At 39.0% G+C, this 23,264-nt stretch overlaps 1 protein-coding gene across 8 annotated transcripts in view; it reads right to left on the bottom strand.

The window, feature by feature from the left end:
- Positions 1-23,264, bottom strand: part of LOC138751791 (rho GTPase-activating protein 21-like) — a 228,084-nt gene that overhangs the window by 106,010 nt on the left and 98,810 nt on the right. For all 8 annotated transcript variants that reach the window (XM_069914578.1, XM_069914584.1, XM_069914583.1 and 5 more), the window contains 2 exons: positions 14,974-15,153; positions 13,949-13,973 (listed from right to left, as the gene is read on the bottom strand). In XM_069914578.1, the coding sequence (XP_069770679.1) occupies positions 13,949-13,973; positions 14,974-15,153 (205 nt within the window). The remainder of the gene's footprint in view (positions 1-13,948; positions 13,974-14,973; positions 15,154-23,264) is intronic.

Raw genomic sequence — 23,264 nt, 5'->3', positions numbered from 1 at the left:
ATGTTTATTTTCATTGTGCGATGACATTGTTTAATGGGTTTAATGTATCGTATATGTTGAACGTTTAGTGGATGGGGAGGGGGGTGGGAAGAAGGGAGGGAAGGGAGGGGGGAAAAGGGGAGAAAATGACTGTGTATATTCAAAAGGGAAATGTTTGTGTGTATTTTGGTTAGTATGGTTCATAGTGTGAAAAATAAAAAAAATTAAAAACATTCAGGAAAGTAAAAGCAGAATTGTGGCGATTTGTCAAATTGTTTAAAAATAACAACCCCCCTCTCCACATTTGAGTCTACAAAAATAAACAAAAAACAGAGGCAAACTGATTTATGTCAAATACAAGAAAGGTACAGAATGCAAATATTTCAATTCAGAGATCATAAAATTCAAATGGGAAACCTTTGGCAAGAATCTCCCTCCAAAGTGACATGACTAAGAAGATTTAGGTTGATCAAAAGCAGCAGATGATGAAAATCTGAACTAAAAACTGTGAATACTCACTCAGCAGCCGAGATGGAACAAGAGAAAGGAGAAAGAGAGACAATGCTTAACCCTTTTTCAGGTCATTGGGAGAGGAGTGGGGATGCCATGGTGAGCAATAGTGGTGAACTGGTGGACAGGAGGAACACAACTCGATCACATGCAACCGATTTTCTCTAATAATTTTTTTCTCCTAAAGGGATGATTAAGATTCTTTTTCAGATAAAGTTTTGAAAAATGCCCTTGGAGGGAAAGGGTAGCTGGAAGAGAATAATGAATTATGCCTTCAAATACTTCTCTTGTTTGATCTCCACATGTACTGTATAAAGAATCAAATGGCCTAATTCTGCTTTGCAACTTTTTTAATGATTCATTGAAGAAGCTGGAGGTCAAAAGCTGAGAGCTGTTCCCCTGGGTTACAATACATTAATACCATTCACTTCCCAAAAGTTCTCTTTTTGAGAGAACTTGTTTAAATATAGTAGTCTAAATGTTAGAAACTGAATTTCAGAAAATGCCATTAGAAATTAAAATTAAAACATTGGTAGTTACAGTAAGTCTGTGGAGGGGGATGGACTCGAGCATTTTCTATGCTTCTTTCAGTTTTACAGCTTCTGTGAAACAATGTTTTGGCTTAGTTGCTTTAAAAAATAAGTATATTAATCTTCAACAGCTAATCCCTTTCCCAATGGAAAGTCTGAGTAACTAAAGAAAATAAATCAAATGCAGTAAAGCAATATTATCTGGCATTTGGATGAACTTTGCTGATGAGGGGCGGGGCCTTAGACTTGATTTATGAGCATATTTGATTAACTGGCACCTGACAAATGATATGTCAAATCACAAAGCTTTTACTGTAAGTGATTGGTTGAACTTATGGATACATTTTGCTTTACTCCTCAGTTATGACTTTGCATTTCAAGTACAAATAGCCAATCATGACAGTAAATTCCAAAAGGTTCTTTCACTTCTGGCTTGATAGCAGAACAAGTCCAAACTACAGGACTGTTATAATAGAATCTAATTTACATAATAAAATGTTTTGTAGGAAGGAATGCCTTGCCTGACCCAATCCTGCCAATTGGTGACTCCAGTTCCACACTATATAGTTATTTCTTAATATCCTCAGGGTAAATAGAATATCCAATGAAAAATAAATAATTAATCAGGATTGATTACATTTAACACAAACATAATATACTCATAAAGCACAAAAACTGTCAGTAAAACCTTCCTTGTCAAGGCTTGCCCAATTAATTGTATGTTGAACAGAATTTCCTCTAGTATCAAAATACAACCCCAATCATCAACCAAATGAAAGGATTTATTATTCATATTTTACTGGTTACACCCTAATATTACTTTTGTATGAATCCCATTTCAGCAATATATTTCTTGCTATGTATTCTCTAAATACCCAGGTCCTTGTATTTGTAGTTTTTCATGATGTAATAACTGAATTATGTTTGAATTGAAAGCATATATTTAATCACATATCAACAAATATTTTGTGGATTTTTAAGCCATTAATCAGAATTTTAATTTTAACTTGCTCACCTCTTCTTCAGTACATAATGATCCAAAACTGCATTTTAGATGCATTTGTGATCTGCCAGTCATTTAATCTGCTTTCTTTCTTCAGAACTTACTGCTATTAAAATCAAATAAATTCTCTCGAAATGAAATGAATTTGATTTTTTGCTACTAAATCCATTGGCACTTGGTTTGAATTCAACCTAATTTTGGACTGCCCAAACCACATAGCTTAGGAACATCTTACTCAGAAAATTACTGAAGAATATGGAAACAAGTGCTTCTGCAATATGAATTAGCTTCTTTTTAGGCCCCATGTATAACAAAGGTGATGCTGCCATTGGAGAGGGTCCAAAGGGGGCTTACTGGAATGATACTGGGGCTGAGAGGTTTAATGTATGAGGAGCATTTGGTGGCTCTTAGCCTGTACTTGCTGGAGTTTAGAGGATGAGGGGAGATCACAATGAAGCCTACTGAATATTGAAAGGGCTGGATACAGTAGACATGGAGAAGATGTTTCCAGTAATGGGAGAGTCTAAAACAAAGGAGTACAGACTCAGAATAAAAGGAAATCCTTTTAGAAAAGAGATGAGGAGAAATTTCTCCACCAGAGGATGGTGAATCTGTGGAATTCATTGCACAGCTGGCCGTGAAGGGTAAATCATTGAGCATACTTAAAGCAGAGGATGATACGGTCTTGATTAGTAGAGTATCAAAGGTCATGGGGAGAAGGCATAAGAATGGGGTTGAGAGGAAATATATCAGCCAGAATGGTGCCACAGATTCAATGAACTGAATGGCCTAATTCTGCTTCTATATCATATCATCTTTCAAAACTATTCTTAAGCAGTCTCTTGCAATTGAGGATCACTTGCTTCAAACTTACCAGTAGTTCTCTAGCTTAGAAGGCAAAACCTACACTTCCTGCCAGAGATAGAACAGAAGTGTTTGACAGAACAATTAAGTTTTGTTCTTTCTTTTTTGCTTGACCTTTATCTGCTCTAAAAAAACTCCACTCCCAAATGCTCTTTTAATATTTTGAGCAATCATTGGGCCAAGGATTTCATGAGTATTGAGTATATTATATATTCCTCCCCCACCCCTCCTAAAGAGGCCCTGGTAATATCCTTAAAGGGTTAAAACTAAGTTTAGTTAGAGCCTTAATCCTGGGGATGATGGCAACATTGGTGACACCTCTCCAGTGCTCCCATGTGCTTGTTTTGGTATCCAAAATCTCCCAAGCAAATGGAAAGGTATTGCTATTGTCACCAAATAGATTCCATGCTTAGTGCTAGGGTTACAGTCTCCTCAGAAGCTTAAAGAATTTCATGAACTTCTGTTATTAATGTCTGTCGTACTTGAGAAGTGGTCTCCAAAATATGGAAGAATTAAATGTTACCCATGCAATTACAATAACAAAGTATGAAAGTGACTGACATGCTGGGTTTTTTTGTGCAGCTACTTTAGTCGGCAATAATAGGACCACATGCAGAATGGTGTGCATATATCAGTAAAAACGTGACCTTGAGTTTGTGATGAGAAAGATTTACTTGATTGAATCCTGGGGTGAAAGGTTAGCATAAAGAAAGGTTGGGCAATTATAAGCAAAAAATAAATGATCTGCTCGAAGAATTGAGCAAGTCAAGCAACAGTGGAAGCAAAATTATTGATCTTTCAGGTATTGATGAAAGAGTCCAATCTGAAATTACAGCAATTCTGTTTCTTCCATGATGTTGATTGACCCATTGTGTTTCTCTGGCACAGTGGTTTTTGAAATTTTTCATTCTCTCGCCTACCACCTTAAGTAATCCTTATGCCATAGACACTCTGTGATTAGTAAGGGATTACTTAAGGTGGTAGGCGAGCTCTCCACTGGCCACCGAGACAGAGGTGCACCAAAGAAGAGGTACAAGGACTGCCTAAAGAAATCTCTTGGTGCCTGCCACGTTGACCACCGCCAGTGGGCTGATATCGCCTCCAACCGTGCATCTTGGCGCCTCACAGTTCGGCGGGCAGCACCCTCCTTTGAAGAAGACCGCAGAGCCCACCTTACTGACAAAAGACAAAGGAGGAAAAACCCAACACCCAACCCACCAATTTTCCCTTGCAACCGCTGCAACCGTGTCTGCCTGTCCCGCATCGGACTTGTCAGCCACAAACGAGCCTGCAGCTGACCCCTCCATAAATCTTCGTCCGCGAAGCCAAGCCAAAGAAAAGAAAAAGGTGAGTGGAAAGATGGCAGTGCTGCTAGAACCGCTGCAATGGCAGGACTCTTGCTGGTACAGACCCGCGGGGAATGAAGGAGCATAGATGCAGTGCTCCCATGGGGGTCCAGCCACCTAGTCGACTGCCGTTGGCTCTGCATGGGCTTTGAATGCCCCATTGAGGGAGCCAACAGTGGTTTTATTTGAAATTCCGTGACCGTGGATCTGTTCCCAAGATGGCGGCACCTATTAATCAGCAGCAGGTCATGAGGGGCTGCAGACTCCGGGGAAGCAAAGGTCCTGAATATGGAACCAGAGATCAGGAAGATCACCCCCCCCCCATTCTGAGGACAAGTAGAGGAGACAACCCGTGGAGATGGTAACCATGGCAGCAGACCAGTGAGGGGGTTCTGCAACTGAGTGACCAGTGCATGCAGGAAGTTGTGGGCTGCTGGAGATGGCTGACGGGAGACTTGCACTGGGCTGGAGACTGTCTAGAACTGGCATGAGAGGTACCAGATATCAGAACTGGGATATGAAGAGGTGCCGAGGGTGCTGAAGGGTTTCTGACTGTGTCGGAGGTTCAGAACTGGAGCTTGGGTTGCCAATGGTTTGGACTGGCAAATTTGTCTACCTTGTAGCAGGCAAAAAGAAATTTCATATATGACACTGTTTTATTACTATGATAATAAATTGAATCTTGAAAATATTTGTAAACCACTGTTTTAATCGCTCCTAATTGACTCATTATGTGCAAGGTTTTATAACTCCAAAGGAAACGGGCCAATGACAATTTTTCTCAAGCAAAATATTTCAGTAGCAATTGGGTCTAGAGCATTCGTTCTCAACTTTTTCTCCCCCCTCTCACATACCACCTTAAGTTATCCCTTACAAACCACAGAGCACCTATGTCATAGGGATTACTTAAGGTGGTATGTGAGTGGAAAGAAAAAGTTTGAAAACCACTGCTCTACCAGATTATTTTTTGTTCCAGATTCTAATACTTGCAGTCTCTCATACATCTCTAGAGTTCAAGTTCATTGTTTCATGTCCCAATATTCAATGATAGAGGTTGCTTTATGAGCAGACAGACACCACAAATATAAGACAGGTTAGACTGGGTATAAAAGCACAAATTGCAGAGTACAAAGAGAGCAAATAAAACCCAATGATACTTATTTGTACAATTACATAATTGGGGTTTAATGGGAAAGAAAATTCCCTTAAATCTCATGGTGTATCATCTCATAGTTGTAAATCTTCTCCCTGACAGGAGAGGGTGAACAGAGCTTGGCCAGAGTGGGATAACTTTCAATATGTTGACTGCTTTACTAAGGCAGCAGAAGTTATAGATGGAGAGCTGTGGTGTGGGAGGGAATGGGGAGTATGTGTGATGACTTGAACACCTTTCACAACCCTCCGGTTTCTTGTGGTGGAGCAGTTCCCGCACCACGCAGAAAAGCACCTCAAGATGCTTTCAATGGTGCATTTTCAGAAGTTGTTAAAGGATGCTGGTGACATGCCAAATGTCCTCAGGCTTCTGAGGAAGTATAGGTGCTGTGTGCTTTCTTAGACATTTGGAACTTAAACCTGTCATTATATCCACCTCAGGACAGTTAATGTGGACCAGGGAGCAAGCTTCCCACCCCCTTATTGTCCTTGCACCAAGCCACAAACACCTCTATCTCTCTTCTGTACTTTGCTTTATCATTGATAGAGATCCTGCATGAGAAGGTGGTATCAATCATGAATTTATAGGAGATAGAGTGGCACACAACTGACTTCCCAGTCTTGTGTTGCCTTGGTATTAAGGATGATTGTAGAGCAGGCTCAGTCACCATTACTCTCTAATTGTAGCCTATGGGATGGGATGGAAAGTCATGGATCCAATTACAGAGAGGGGTGTTGAGACCAAGGTTACATAACTTGAAAATAAGTTTGTTTTGAATTATTGCATTAAAAGAGAAGCAATTATATGTTATAGAAAAGTCAGAGTTGATCTTACAGAAAATTACCCAAATCTGGAAGGACAGCAACAGAATGGATATTGAAGAACTACATTAAAACCTGTTATCTGGAATTCAAGCAACAGGCAGCCTCAAACAACCATCAAAATAAATCATTGAAAAAAATGCGAATGTTTATAATTGGCGTGCCTCACCACTATTTCCCGATCATGCAACCCACAGTTTCATGCAACAGGAAAATTCACTTATCCTACATCTACTAATCCTCAGGGATTTTATTGTATTTCTATAATGGGAGCATCCAGAATGTAGGGGCATTTAAAGAAGTTTCCCATGTTAGAGGCAGATTAGAAAGAATTACACCTCCCACAGTAATGAATCTTTGGAATTCTCTACTCCAGAAAGTTGTAGAGGCAGTGACTGTCAAGTATTTAGGTTACAAGGGAGTTAAGAAACATGGAGGAAGAGGATGAGAAATTGTTGTGAGGTCAAGATGGAACCTCACTGAATAGTGAAGCCATTTGGGTGCATTGTGAAGGTGGGCGAGGAAAGAATGGGCTTACTCCTGCTACCATTTCCTGCATTCTAATGAACAAGAACACAATATGCATCCTAGTTTTTTACTTCTCTTTAATGAATGGATAATCCAAAATTTCTAAAGACCAAGGAAATCTTGGTCAGGGTGATTAGAAATGTTATGAATGAAATAGCCTTAATTTTACCTGCAAAATAAAACTTTGGATTACGTGACCAATTGGGCAGACAAATAGCAAAATAAGAATTTGCACCAAAAAATGTAGAGTAACATGTATTATGTGAAAAGAATTTGCAAGAAAAAATATATAAACTATACATGAAACAGACAACCCCCACATTATTGGAGGGGGGAGGTGGGGTGAGGTGGTTTCCAAGGAATTGGTGCACATCCCAATTTTCCATAATGTAAGTATGTCATCTGCATCAAGAAATGTGGGCTGCAAGTCAGAGGGTTGTTCTTCAGATTGGAGGTCTATAACCAGTGATGTGTCACAGGGATTGGTGCTGGGACCCCTGTTTTTCACCATCTATATTAATGATTTCAGTGAGAATATAGTTAGCATGGTTAGTAGGTTTGCAGATGACACCAAAATTGGTGCTAAAGTGGACAATGAAGGAGGTTATCTGGGAAAGTTGGCTAAGTAATGGCAGGTGGAAATTAACTTGGACTAATGCAAGGTGTTCTATTTCGGTAAGTTAAACAAGGGCAGGACTTGCACCATAAATGTCAGGGCCCCACCAAGAACAGAGACCTGGGGTACAAATACACTGTTCCTTGAAAGTGATGACATAGGTGGACAGGATGGTGAAGGTGTTTGGGATGTTTGCCTTCATCGGTCAAGCCATTTGAGTACAAGAGTTGGGTTATTGTGTTACATTGTACAAGATGTTGGTGAGTCCACACTGAGTATTGTGTACAGTTTTAGTTACCAGGATATAGGAAAGTAGTAATTAAGCTAGGGTGGCATGGTTAGCGTAGCTGTACCATAATGCCGTAGTAAAAATTTGGTAGCTGAGAAAGAAAGTAATTATAGCTTAATCACTTGATTTTGCAAGATGAATGTTTTGCATTTTTCTGTCCACACTGATAGTATATGATAATATTTATTTTGAATTTTATGTATTTTTTAGTTCTTATCTAGAGATTGATAGTTTTATACACATCATATTTAGCCAAGATCTAACGTTTACAATTACAGTAGAAATCTTCCACTGACAAGTTCAATTTATTGGAATCTTGCTGTATGTTGGATAACTGAATCATTTTCATTTGTTTAGGTCACACCCCAAACTGTCACCAAAGAGGAGAATCTTAAAATCAACTAATTCCCAAGATTGAATTAAAGAAAGCAGATCAACTGTAAATACACGATAGTTCAAAAGTAAATAATTATTCAAGCTTTGTAGAACAAGCTAGAAAGGGGGCAGAAAAGATTTAACTAAATATTACAGGTGGACTCCATTTATAAGGAGAGACTGAAGATTGTAGGACTTTTCTCCCTGGCATGTAGAAGGCTAAGAGAAGACCTTAGAGACGTATACAAAATCATAAGGACCATTGGTAGCGATAACTGTTTCCCCAGCATAGGAGAATGTATATCTAGAGGGCATAGACTTAAGGTGACACAGAAAAGATTTAAAAAGAGATCTGAGGGGCACCTTCTCTACAAGTGGTGAATATATGCAAAGAGCTGTCAGAGAAAATGGTAGATATTGAAAAGACATTTAGACAGGTACTTGGTCAGGAAAGTTTAAGAGGATATAGGCCAAACACAGGCAAATAGATTCACTTGGTTGGCATGGACATGTAGCCTTTTTGTGTACCTTAAGACTCTACTGATTAAAATGGGAAAATTACCAATATGTACTTTTGTAATGTTACATCAGATAAATTTTGATTTAGGTACCACTGTTTTCCTTGCTCCTCTTTGAATAGTTACATATTTTTTCCATTCACTAAAGGCAGGCAACTGTTCATTGATTCAAGAATGAATATGTTTTGCAATGGAGAAATACAGCAGTTCTGAACAAGATTGTTGGTATCCATGTAGGTTTTTTATGAACTGCAAGAATAAAACAGCAAAAGAAAACAGAAATACATATTTGTTTATAATCTGTATTCAGCAATCATCTTTCAATTTTGCTTGTATCCAAGGGGGTTCCAACGATCAAATAAGCTTGAATACAAGCACTACTTGGTTTTTAGTCATATGTATTAAGATAAAATGAAAAGCTTTGTTTTGTGTGCTACCCTGGTAAGCCAACCCATTCTGAATCAAGGAGGGAGTGAAATAATAAAACAAAAGTGCAGGCTATACTGTCATAGAACATCCAAGTGTAGAGTAGTTTTACAAAGACAGTGTGGGGTATAGTAAAAAGTCCAATTAAAACAGTGCAAGTGCATCATACATTTTAAGGTAAAGGATATAAATTACTCTTTGACACAGAAAAGATTCCATATCAACAAAATAAAACTGAATTATAAACTGTAAAAGGATGGTAAACGCAGGCAGTGGAAGGAAGCAAAAAGAAATAAATAAGATACATTTATCAGTTTCCTTCCTTTTGTCTATATAGATGGTTCCAAGAGATTGCAAGCAATTCTCAACACACGCTTCTGATAGACATTGCAGTAAAAGCAAAATTTCACTTTGTCCGACTTTCCACGAGCGTTTTCTGCAGAGTTGCATCATTTGATATATTTTAAGCATTTATTTTTGAATTTTAAAAGCCACCATGGATCAGTCTTCACCACTGTAACTACTCAAGAAATAATCTCCTTAAAAAAAGATGAATCATTAATTTTGAATACTTCTATCAAATCACCCCCTAACCTGCCCAGTTATAATGAAAAACAAAGAATTTCACATTGAGAATAGAATGGTGACTATATAAAGTGATTTCTGTTGATCCTTTTTGATTTTGGGGATAATAGCTTTGGGGATCGTTATGCACTGTAGCGATTATATGAAGCAATCTAATACAAAAATCACCAAGAAATCTAACATTAAATCAGTCCATTTAGGAATTGACATTGAATCATTCAAAGGCTTTGTTTAAAAAGTCATTTTTAAAGATAGTTTTAAAGTTGTAGGATTTACTTATGCTCAAGATTCAAAATTACAGAAGTACTTTTTCAAGCATACTTTGTGGACTTAAATACTATCACCTTCAGGACAGTACAGGACCTTCACCCCTCAATGTTGCGCTAACCCACATATTCTTTCTTAAAAGCAAAAGCACTAAACCCTCCCTACCCCATAACGTTCTATTTTTCTTTCATCCATGTGTCTAAGAGTCTCTTAAATGCCCTCACTGTTTCAGTTTCCACCATCATTTCTGGCAAGGCATTCCAGGCACCAAAATTCTCTGTGTAAAAAAACTTACCACTGATTTCTCCCCTAAATTTCCCTCCCTTAACTTTATACATATGCCCTCTAGTGTTTGCTGATCCTGCCCTGGGAAACATAGGCTGGCTGTCCAGCCTACCTATGCCTCCCATAATCTTGTAGACTTCTATCAAGTCTCCTCTCATCCTTCTACACTGAATAGTGAAAAGTCTCAGCTCCACATCTATACACCTTGCAAATCCTCAACAAAGAAACTGCCAGTATTGAATATGTACACACACTACAAATCTTCATAGATATTCCAATATTTCTAAACACAGTGATTCTTTCTGAAGAGAGGCCATGAAATGTAATTGGTGAGCAGGATTAAAGAGGATCCCAAGGCATTTTTGTCTTCAAATATAAATGAGAGGGTGACCAGGGAAATGATAGGACCATTAAAGGACAAACAAGGACATTTGTATTTGGAGTCAAAGGACGTGGGCAAGACACTAAATGATCACTTTGCATCTGTATTTACTAAGGAGAAATACATGGAAGATAAGGATGGGAATACATACAGTGTGGAGAACACTTATGTGTTAGGGGATCTTTAGATTAAGGATTCTTAAATGTTGATGAGCATGAAGGATGACAAGTCCCTGTGGTCAAATGGGGTATACAAATTCAAAGTTAGATTTATTGGCAGAGTACATACACCACATACAACCCCGCATTTCTTTTTCCTGGGGCCCATCAAGTTATTGAAAGAGCAAGGTAGGATATTGCTGGGGCTTTGATGAAGATCTTTGCATCCTCACTAGCATCAAGTGAGGTCCTGAAGGACTGGAGAGTCAACATTGTACATTTGTTCAACAAGGGAAACAGGGATAAATACAGAAAATTAAAGACTGGTGAGCCTCATATCAGTGGTTAAGAAACTATTGGAGAGAATTCTTACGATAGGACTTATGTACATTTGAAAAGGCATGGACAGATTAGGAACATTCAATATGACTTTGTGTGGAGCAGCGCATGTCTCACAAATTTGATAGAGTTATTTGAGTAAACGTCAGAGATGGTTGATAAGGGAAAGGCAATGGATGCTCCATACAGGTCTTTAGTTACAGGATTTTACGGTCTCCAACCTCGTTGCCGATGATACCACAGTTGTCAGCAGAATCACAAATGAGGAAGCATACAGGAGGGAGATAGATTAGCTCTTTGAATGGTGTCACATCAACAATTTTGCACTCAGTGTTAACAATATCAAGGAGATGATTGTGGACTTCAGGAGGGAGTCAGGGGAACACGACCCAGTCATCATCGAGGACTCGGTATTGGAGAGGGTCAAGAACTTCAAATTCCTGGGTGTTAACATCTCTGAGGATCTGTCCTGGAGCCTCCATTTCTTTTTTTAATTTTTTTTTATTTTTCACACTATGAACCATACTGTCCAAAATATACACAAACATTTCCCTCTTGAATATACAGTGTCATTTTCTCCCCTTTTCCCCCCTCCCTTCCTTTCCTCCCCCACCCACTCATCTTCAACATATATGATACATTAAACCCATTAAACAATGTCCTCACACAATGAAAATAAACAAGAAAACCGTGTCATCTACTCTTACATACTGGGTCAGTTCACCGGAGCCTCCATTTCGATGCAATCATGAAGAAAGCTCGCCAGGAGCTATACTTTGTGAGGTGTTTGAGGAGATTGGGTATGTCATTGAAGACTCTTGAAATCTTCTACAGGTGTACCATGGAGAGCATTCTAGCTGGTTGTATCCCTGCCTAGTTTGGAGGCATCAACTCTCAGAACAAGAATAAACTCCAGAGGATTGTTAACTCAGCCTGCGACATCACAGGCACCAGACCTTACTCCAATGAGGACATTTACGTAAGGCTGTGTCTTAAAAAAGCAGCCTGTATCCTCAAAGACCCCCCCCACCCAGGCCATCACTCTGCTACGATCGGGAAAAAGACAAACATTTAATGCACAAGGACAGCTTCTTCCCCATTGCCATCAGATTCCTGAATAATCAATGAACAAAGACGCTGCCTTACTTTTTGTGCATTATTACTTTTATTTATCTATCTGTCTATCTATTTATCTAGCTACCTATCTATCAGGGAGCTATGGACTTTCACCTCAAGATCCATCTGTACATCAATGCTTCCAATGGTCCTGCTATTTAATGTATACTTTTGCCTTACATTAAACTGTACAATCTCACTTACCTGGACTAAACACCACCTGCCATTTCTCTGCCCATCATCTCCAACTACTCAACAGCCTGTTGTATCCTTTGACAGCTCCTTCACTTTGTAATTTTTGTCTCTCTAAAAAATTATTAATTAGACCATCTGTATTTTAGTACAAATTTTCTGACATGGATCTTCCCTACAAGAAGCCACACTGACTTATCCTAAAAATAACTTGTTTCCAGATGCATACGCATCCTATTCTAAACGAGAATCAGAATTTAGTGTCCAGAACATTTTACGGCAGCATTACAGGTGTGACATTGCTATAAATCGCATTTAAAATAAATAAATAAATCGGCGCACAGGAAGAGTGAGGTCGTGCCTGTGGTTTTTTGTCCATTCAGAAAAATGACAGCAGAGGGGAAGAAGCCATTTTTGTATTGTTGCCGTTCGTATTCAGGCTCCTGTAGCTCCTTCCTGATGGCAGCAGTGAGAAGAGGGCATGGTGAGGCCCTTGAGGATAGAACCTATTTTTTTGAGACATCACCTTTTGCAGAATGAAGACCGATGCACATGATGGCACTGACTGAGTTCATTTCTTTCTGTTGCCCTTTCCCCTCCTGTGCATTGGCACCTACCCACCAAACAGTGATGCAAGTCAGAATGTTCTCCACGATGGACTTGAAGAAATTTGCAAGAGTCTTTGGTGACGTACCGAATCTCCTCAGACTCATCGCCATGAATAGCCACTAGCGAGTCTTCTTCATGATTGCATTGACATGAAGGCTGCTGGAAAGATCTTCAGAGATGTTGACAACCAGGAATTGGAATTTTTTGAACTTTTCCACTGTTGACCCATCTTCCTGAAGTCTTTATTTTTTGCTAACATTGAGTGCAAGATTGCTGTTGCGTCACTACCCAATTAGCTGATTTATCTTACTCCTGAACACTTCTTCATTGTCGTCTGTGATTCTACCATGGTATAATCGGAACATTTGTAGATGGAATAGGAATTCTGACTAGCCATACAGTCATAGAGCAAACAGCAGAGAATTCCCAATTCTCTTCAATAATTTCCCTACCACTGATATTTAGCTTACCGGCCTATAATCTCCTGCTTTGTTCATACTGCCCTTCTTAAATAGAGGAAATACATTGGCTATTTTTCAGTCCTCTGGGACCCCAGCTCTGGCTAAAGAAGAAACACAGATCTCCATCAAGACTAAGTGTTAAATCAACCATGCTGCCACGAGCTGTGAGTCCAAGCTGCAAAACTCTTAAAATACATTGTATTACACTAAAATGGTTGACCTTAAAATGGTATTAAGGCATAGCCAAATAAGATGCTACAAATGAAGTGCACATGTAGTGTAGGAGGAGGGGAACAACACAACTTGGAGTTTCCAATTCACATCCTGGCAGAGTTGGAAATAGATCCTCTGTCCTTCATTTTCAATGGGCCTAAATCAAAGAATTATTTATCTATGAGTGTTGTGAGATTATCAGAAGAAAGGCAGCTGCTCAGAAAGATGGTGCACCAGCTTTTTCCAGGAGAATTTGGGATGGGCAATAATTTTTGATCTCATCAACAACGCCATGTCTTAAAATATGCTTTGTTCAAAAAAGTTCCTGATGTTATCACTCCTTCTTTAAAGTTGTAAAAGTGTTCAAGTCGAGTCACACTCACCTCCCTTATTTCCATTCTCTTCATCCTGGCAAAATAAACAAAGTTACTTCTACAATCTTCAAATTCAAAGCAGTATCATTTATAAACAAGGTAATGATATTATTATATAATACGTGCAAACCGGTTATTTAAAAAAAACTAAACATTCCACAAATTTCAACAGCTTTCCTCCATTTCAAATTTCAGAGAGGTTATGCACAGACCAACCCTTCACCAAAAAACCCAAGAACTACATGGCAAGCTCTTTATAACCCATGTTCTGAGAGAAAATAGAACAGTGAGAAGATGACCTCTTTAGAACTTAATCAGCGAGTACATAGAAACATACAAAAACTATATGCAATTGGTCCAATGGTAACAAGTAATGTTTGATGCCAAACCTACTGACCAGATTTGTCATATTTTCCCCTTTAGAAATTTTAACAAGGAGAATTATTTTCTTGGGAGAAGATGCCTTGAGGCTTAAATTCTGCATTAATTATCCTAAATTTCATCTTTACAGTATTTCCCAACCTGACTTATAAACAACAACTAATTCGACACAACATTTCAAATTACATTTTCAATGAATATTTAAAAAATAAACAACTGTCAAATTCAAGAGTTGAAAAGAATTTGACAAGGCATTAAATTGCCATAGATGTAAACTTCATTTTTTTTGCTAAATGAACAGATTACAAACTGAAAAAGGGTTTAGCAATAGAAATGTATACCAGGTAGCATATTAACTAGATATAATCATACCAACATTATAAAGTTTCTCACAAATGCCTTGTTCTAATTACATTGTTATTTCTCAGAGTTACATAGATACATAACAAAATATCTTCAATTTGAATAATTCCAATAATCTGTTCAAAATTTCATCATAGCACTAATGTTCAATCAAGAAAATACAAATATTTGCAGGTCATTAAATATGTTTTAATTAAAGAGCAGTACATCAAAAAGGAATTCCCTTCAAAATAATTTTTAACATTGCGATTCTGCTTTGTAAAGCTAAACCACCCCTTTGATTCTCTGACCTTCATATTCGTATGTACAGCTGACTCAGGTGGGTAGACAATGAAGTGCCTCAAAGTAAACCCAAATCCCTGGGAATTTCGTCGCAGATTAATGGTTTTTGGGCCTGCCCACGAGAACATATCATCCACCAGCGTCGAGGTGCTCTCAACTTGTCCACGTCTATCCTTCTTGTGTTTTCCCTGTGGGAAGAAAACAAATTGGTTGAGAACTATTATCAAAAATTACAATTTCATGATACAATCATATTCATAATGAAGCATTATGTCTGGGCAAAATTACGTATTTTCAGCAGATTCAATAGTTTTAAAGTGAGTGACAGCAGACTGCAGAGCAGAGGGAAAACTGCCCCAGCAGTAGTGAGCAAACTATTGGAAAGGAATCTTAGGGAAAGGATTAATGAGCATTTAGAGTCTGCTCCAGGATAGTGAGCATGACTTTCTGAGAGGCAGGTTGTGCTTCATGAGTCTAAGTGAATTTTTTGAAGAGGCGACAAAGGAAATTGATGAAGGTGGCTGATATGGTGTATATGGATTTTAGTAAGGAATTTGATGAAGTCCTCCATGGTAGGCTCATTCAGAAAACCATGAGGCATGAACCTTGGCTGCTTAGATTTGGAATTGGCTTGCCTTCAGAAAGCAGGGGGAGTAGTAGACGGAATGAATTCTGCCTGGAGGTCAGTGATTAATGGCAGAATTCTTAACTGTGTAGAGAAAAAGAAAAATCTTTGGGTCCAGCTGCATAGATCCTTCAAGGTTGCCACACACGTTGATAGGGTGGTTAACAAGGGGCATGGTATGTTGGCCTTCATTCGTTGAGGAACTGAGTTCAGGTGCCATTGCAGCTCTAGAAAATTCTTGTCAGACCACATTTGGAGTATGGCCTGGTTTCCTCATTATTAAAAGGATGTAGATTCTTTGGAGAGGGTTCAGAGGAGATTTACCAGGATGTTGCCTGGATTGGAGAGCACGTCATATGAAGCAATGTTGGCAGAGCTAGGGCTTTTCTCTTTGGAATAACAAAGGTTGAGAAATGAGTTAGGGGTATACAAGATTATGAAGGGCCTAGATAAGGTAGAACGCCAGCATCTTCTTCTTGGGGTGAAAATATCAAATACCAGAGGACATCTGTTTAGTCGAGTGGAGGAATGTTTAGGAGAGATATCAGGCAAGTTTTTTTTACTCAATGAGTGGTGGGTACATGGTACAATAGCAAAATTCAGAAGAATTAGATCAGCACATAAGAGAGTTATGGGTGTGAGGTTGGGAAAAAATGGATTGTTGTGGTTTACATAGGTCACTACAACACTGTGGCCTGAAAAGCTGTACTGTGCTGGAATGTTCTAGAAACAAATGAGATAAAAAGCACGTCAAATGGATTACAACTCCACAGTTTAAAAGAATCTGGGGAAGAGTTGGAAGGACATTCCATATTACACATTAAACTGCTGGATTAGTAGAAAAAACACTACCATACCTAAAATCAAGTGGTAAGTTGGAGTTTCAGTTCCCTGGGCTGGACTGCTTCATTTTCACCATGGAAATCCAGTCCCTACACATTTCCATCCCCCATAAAGAAGGGCTCAAGATTCTCTGCCATCTCCTCTCATCCCTGCAAATCTGTCCTGATCCCTTATCCCTTCCCCCACACCAGTTCCAAGAAGAACACGATTCCCCTCACATTTAACTACCATTCTATCAGCCTCTACACCCAATGCATCATTCTATGCAATTTCTGCAACCTACAATATGAACCCACCATCAGACACATTTCGCCTCCAGGAAGTAACACTTCATTTGAGAATCTGTATGGGCCATTTACTGAATCCAGTGATCCTGATGCAGCCTCCTCTACATCAGGAAGGCTGGATACAAATCAAGAGATCTCTTCATTCAGCACCTTTATCTGTCTGCTGCAACAGTAAGGACCTCACAGTGGCCAACCACTTCAATTCTGCACTCCACTGCCATAATGACACATCTGTCCAAGGCCTCATGTATTGCCAAGTTGAGGCCACCCACAAATTGGAGGAACAGCACTTCACATTCCATCTCAGATCTCCAACCAGATGTCAATATCAACTTCTCCAATTTCCGGTAATCACTCCCCCCCCAGTCTCCCTCTTTTCCTCATCCCTCGGCTTTCCTTCCTCCAGCTCCCTGCCTCCTTCCTTCCTTCTAACAGCGAGCTATCTCTCTTAGCCCCCTGCCCTGTTACCTCCCAGTTTCTTTCTCTTCTACTCTCTCACCTGTATCCACCTATTACCCCTTATCAGTTAGCCTGTGTTCTCCCCCTTCTTCCCACCTTTTTAATCAGGTGTCTGTCTGATTTTTGGCACTCCTGAAGAAGGGATCAGACCCAAAGCATCAACATCTTTTACTTCCTATTGGTGGTGCATGACCTGCTGATTTTCTCCAGCACATTTTTGTACACCCCTAGACTCCAGTTCCGCAAGTTTTCTTGCTTAACTCTCATAAGATGAAGTGCTCTCCAGTCAAGCATCACTAATTGCAAAAATAGAGGCACCTCCACCAAAAAAAGAAAATATCTGCATATAATTTTTGATATGAAAATAGCCACTGTTTAAAATGAAGTGTCAGAGAAAGCTTGTAGACAGCTTTTGAGGGGGGAATGGCAGGTGATAGAAAAGGGGGATGTTCTATACGAAGATGGACAGAGGTCGATTGCAAAAGATCATGAGAGGTGTTGGTAAAGAAAGGAGCCTACAGGAAGTCAACAGTGGGAAATCTCTAAAATGCATATATTTTAATGCAAGGAGTATTGTAAGGAAAGTGGATGAGCTGAAGGTATGGATTGACACTTGAAAGTATGACGTGGTAGCAATTAGTGAAACATGATTACAGGAGGGATGTGACTGGCAGCTAAATATTCCTGGATTTAGTTGCTTTAGGTGTGATAGAACTGGGGGGTGGGGGGGGTGGGGGAAGAGAGGGGGCGAGGTTGCACTACTTGTTAGAGAAAATATTACAGTGGTGCTTAGGTGCGATAGAATAGAAGGCTCATCCAGGGAGGCTATTTGGGTGGAACTGAGGAATGGGAAAGGGGAAGTTACAATTATAGGAGTGTATTATAGACCACCAAATGGGAAACGTGAATTAGAGGAACAAATTAGTAGGGAGATAGCAGATATTTGTAATAAGCACCGAGTTGTGATTGTGGGGGAATTTTAATTTTCCGAATATTGATTGGGAAACCCATTCCGTGAAAGGGCTGGATGGGTTGGAGTTTGTAAAATGTGTGCAGGATTGCTTTTTACATCAATATGTGGAGGTACCAACTAGAGAGGGAGCTGTGTTGGATTTATTATTGGGGAATGAGATGAGTCAGGTGACAAGAGGTATGTGTGGGGGAGCACTTTGGGTCCAGTGGTCATAGTACCATTAGCTTCAAGGTAATTATGGAAAAGGATAGGTCTGGGCCCAGAGTTGAGGTTTTTGAGTGGGGAAAACCTAGGTTTGAGGAGATGCGAAAGGATTTACAAGGTGGATTGGGACAATTTGTTTTCTTGGAAGGATGTAATAGAGAAATGGAGGTCTTTTAAAGGAGAGATTTTAAGAGTACATAATCTTTATATACCTGTTAGGTTGAAAGGTAAGGTCAAAAGTTTGAGAGAGCCATGGTTCTCAAGGGATATTGGAAACTTGGTTTGAAAAAAGAGAGAGTACTACAATAAATATTAGAAACAGGGAAAAAAGGAGATGTTTGGGTACTATATTGAATGTAAAAAGAATCTTAAGAAAGAAATTAGAAAAACTAAAAGAAGGTATAAGGTGGTTATAGCAAGCAGGGTGAAAATAAATCCAAAGGGTTTCTACAAATATGTAAATAGCAAAAGGAAAGTGAGAGATAAAATTGGTCCAAAAGAGAATCAGAAAGAACAAATGTGTGTGGAGCCAAAAGAGATGGGGGAGGTCTTGAACAATTTATTTTCCTCAGTATTTACTGAGGAGAAGGATATTGAACTATGCAGGGTAAAGGAAGCAAAGGGGGTATATATGGAGAGTATAGTGATTAAGAAAGAGGTAGTACTGGAGCTTTTGAAACATAAAAAGGTGGATAAGTCTCCAGGTCCTGACAGGATTTTCTCCAGCACTTTGAGAGAAGTTAGTGAGGAAATAGCGGAGGCTCCGGCAGTGAATTTTCAAATGTCATTAGAGACGGGTATAGTGCCGGAGGATTGGCGTGTTGCTCATGTGGTTCCTTTGTTTAAAAAGGGTTCGAGGAGCAAGCCTGGCAATTATCGGCCTGTAAGTTTGACGTCTGTGGAAGGTAAATTGATGGAGAGCGTTCTTAGAGATAGTATATATAAGTATATGAAGGGACAGGGTCTGATCAGGGACACTCAACATGGATTTGTGCGTGGAAGGTCGTGTTTGACCAATCTTGTTGAATTTTTTGAAGAGGTGACTAGGAATGTTGATAAGGATAGAGCAGTGAATGTTGTTTATATGGACTTGAGTAAGGCCTTCGATAAGGTTTCGCATGGGAGGTTAGTTAGGAAGGCTAAGTACCTGGGTATTAATTTGGAGATATTCAAATGGATTCAACAGTTACTTTTCGGGCCACAATGTTGTGGTGACCTATGTAAACCACAACAATCCATTTTTTCCCAACCTCATACCCATAACTCTCTTATGTGCTGATCTAATTCTTCTGAATTTTGCTATTGTACCATGTACCCACCACTCATTGAGTAAAAAAAACTTGCCTGATATCTCTCCTAAACATTCCTCCACTCGACTAAACAGATGTCCTCTGGTATTTGATATTTTCACCCCAAGAAAGAGGGTGCCAGAGAGTAGTAGTAGATCATTGTTTGTCAGGATGGAGACTGGTGTACCTCAGGGTTCAGTATTGGGACCATTGCTGTTTGTCATATATATTAATGATCTGGAGGATGGGGTGGTGAATTGGATTAGTAAATATGCAGATGATACTAAAATAGGGGGAATTGTGGATGACGAGGGTTTTCAAAGATTGCAGAGGGATTTAAACTGCTTAGAGGAGTGGGCAGAAAGATGGCAGATGAAGTTTAATGCTGATAAGTGTGAGGTGCTTCATTTTGGAAAAAATAATCAAAGCAAGACATATGTGGTAAATGTGAGGGCATTGAAGAATGCAGTGGAGCAAAAAGATCTAGGAATAACGGTGCATTGTTCCCTGAAGGTAGGAGCGCATGTGGATAGGGTGCTTGCCTATATAAATCAGTGCATAGAATATAGGAGTTGGGAAGTAATGATGAAACTGTACAAGGCATTGGTGAGGCCAAATTTAGAGTATTGTGTGCAGTTCTGGTCACCGATTTATATTAACAAGTTAGAGAGAGTGCAGAGAAGATTTACAAAAATGTTGCCTGGGTTTCAGCATCTGGAATACAAGGAAAGATTAAGCAAATTAGGTCTTTATTTCTTGGAATGTAGAAGGCTGAAGAGGGGATTTGATAGAGATGTTTAAGATAATGAGAGGGATAAATAGAGTTGATGTGGAAAGGTTTTTCCCATTGAGAGTAGGAGAGATGCATTCAAGAGGTCATGGGTTGAGAGTTGACGGGCAAAGGTTTGCGAGTAACATGAGGGGGAACTTCTTTACTCTGTGGAATGGGCTTCCGGGAAAGGTGGTGGAGACAGGGTCAGTTTTGACATTTAAGAAAGAGTTGGATAAGTATATGGATGGGAGGGGAATGGAGGGATATAGGCAGAGTGCTGGTAAGTGGGATTAGAGGAGGGTACTTAGATCAGTGCAGACTAGAATGGCCAAATTGGCCTGTTTCCGTGCTGTAATTGTTATATGGTTATATTGGTTATAAAAAAATAAGCAGGAAGAAACAAAGAAATAATCAACATGTGAAGAGATCTGGGAGTACAAATACATAAACCGTTAGGATGCATCTCTAGGAAGACAAAATTGAGAAGCAGGGCAGTATTAAATGATTCAAACCTTGTCTTGACCATGCTATGTCATCAATTTCATTAAAACAGTGTAAATAAGGTCACTGGAAGAGATGCAATAGATTTCAAAAACTATCACCACCACCAGCTATGCGAGGTCATGCATACCAGGAAAAAAGGCACTTTTTTTCCTCTTGAAAAACATGACCCAATAGGAGCCTTCAAAATTATGAAAGGTTTCCATTTGGGGCTGTCTACAAAACTGAAGACAATTTTTCAATCTTTGCGAGATAAGGAATCACAGCATCTGCAGATTTTCCTGTTTAATAACATTATTGGAAGAGCATCACCAAGTAATCAAATAGGCATATCAGAAAAAAATTCTTCACCCAAGAGTGGTGAGAACTAGGCAGACTATTATAAAAGTATGAGTAAATAATATGAATGCATTTACAGGACAGTAGTAAGCATTAAGAGAAGGAAATACTGGGTTCCTCTGGCAAAGATTATCCAAAAAGTCTGGGAAAGTGCTACCGGTAATCGAAATGGATGGATTAAATTTACTCAGCAGTTTCTGTTATACATTGCGTTATTTTATTTGTTACTTTTATTGCTGACAGCAGTTGAGAACTTGAGTCAGGTTTCCAATGTTCACCACAGTCGTCATGTTGATAAAAGACAGCATGCAGTGCAATTTATGCAACAGCAGAACTTGTTAATCATCCTGTCACAAGTTAACAAGTACAAGTTAAAATGATTAAATACTGTAATTTCAGGCCAAAGAACTTATGCATCATTTAGTTCCAAGATCATTCCCTTTATCAATTCTCATTCTTCCGAGCACTTCAAATCTAACCCAAGCCTTTCAATTGAAATAGATAAATCATATGGAAAACTGAACATTCAGCGAACTCTTACAGGAAACCTGCTGCAAGTCTTACCTTGCATGTACCATAATTAGATCAGTGAAGAAGTTCTAATACCTTCACATGCCCACTCTGAAAATTTCATTTTGGCTGTCCAAAGGCCTGTGCAATTTCTTGGAGTTGAACAGCAAGTTACTTTCAGAGGACCTTGGTAAAAGTGACGATAACAGGCCATTTGGTTAAAAGAGATAAATAGTAAGAATGAGCAGAGTCATGGAGCTAACAGGATTACTCCACTAGCTGCCAGCATAGATCAGTAGGCAGAGTGGACTCCTGTGCTTTAATCAGGCAATGCAAGAAACCAGATGAAGAGAAGCTTTAGTTCTCAATTTACTTTCAAAGGGAATCGTCTTCTATGAATTGATTGCAAGATGACAGGAAAGAGGCTCATTTTTTAACACGATAGAAAATAGAAGTGAGTGGGCAAACACTTGGCAATGTTAGAAAGTGTGAAGTCATGCACCGTATAAAGGAATGCAAATGTAGACAATCTAAATGGAGCACGATAAAGTACTAGGTGTTCCTGTATATGAACTGCAAAAAGTTAGTAAGCAGGTGCAGCATATAGTCAGGAAGACAACTTGGGCATCATCATTTATTGTAAGAGGGTTAGAATTCAGAAATAAGATTTGCTGAGGTCACACTGGTGTGTCCCTTATTTTAGAAGGGACATGCTTGCTTTGGAGGTAATCTGAAAGAGACTTGTTCGGCTAATTCTTGGAATGAGAGGTTTTAGATTAGAAGACATGATAAAGCATTCCCCACTTTATTAGCAAGAAAAGCAATTCTGTTAAAATGGAAAGATGAGTTCCCAACGACACATAATCAATGGTTATTAGATATGTCTTTTTTTTTAAATCTGGAGAAAATTAGGCATACAGTCACAAAAATCAAGATTTATTTTGGTAAGACTTGGGGTCCATTTATAGCTCACTTCCATAATTTGACTAATTAGGTGCAATGATGAATGTCACTGGGGGTGCATGTTCAGATCCCCTGAGGCCACTTGTTTGGATTTAACACTACTTACAATATGAAGTTTAACCTTGATTGCTGTGGGTTTGTATTTTTTTTCTTTGCATTTTTTCTTACTTACCTCTTATAATATTGTATGCATAACCACTTTTTGGATTTAGAATTAAGTAGTATTGCTACTGTACCATATGCTATTATTTGTAAATCTGCAAAGGTTTCATAACAATTGATTTACTGCTTTTTTTGTTTTGTGACAGAGTATATAGCTATGTTTTTGAGAGATAAATTGGGAAAGATTTGTTAGAGTAGGTTACATACACTTTAAAACAGATCTTATTTGAAATACTGGAGGTCTGCTAATGCTAGACATATCGGGGCCTCAGAGCATTTGCAAGAGCTTTGGAGAGTGCCCAAAAGACTTCACTAATGAATTGTTATTTACAAAAAGGCAACAGATAAAAGATCTTGTCGGAGCCACATATT

This window comes from Narcine bancroftii, chromosome 1 (assembly GCF_036971445.1).
Source record: "Narcine bancroftii isolate sNarBan1 chromosome 1, sNarBan1.hap1, whole genome shotgun sequence".
In the NCBI taxonomy this organism is placed as follows: Eukaryota; Metazoa; Chordata; class Chondrichthyes; order Torpediniformes; family Narcinidae; genus Narcine; species Narcine bancroftii.
The sequence above is the reverse complement of the archived record's forward strand: the minus strand, read 5'-3'. Positions and strand labels throughout refer to the sequence as shown.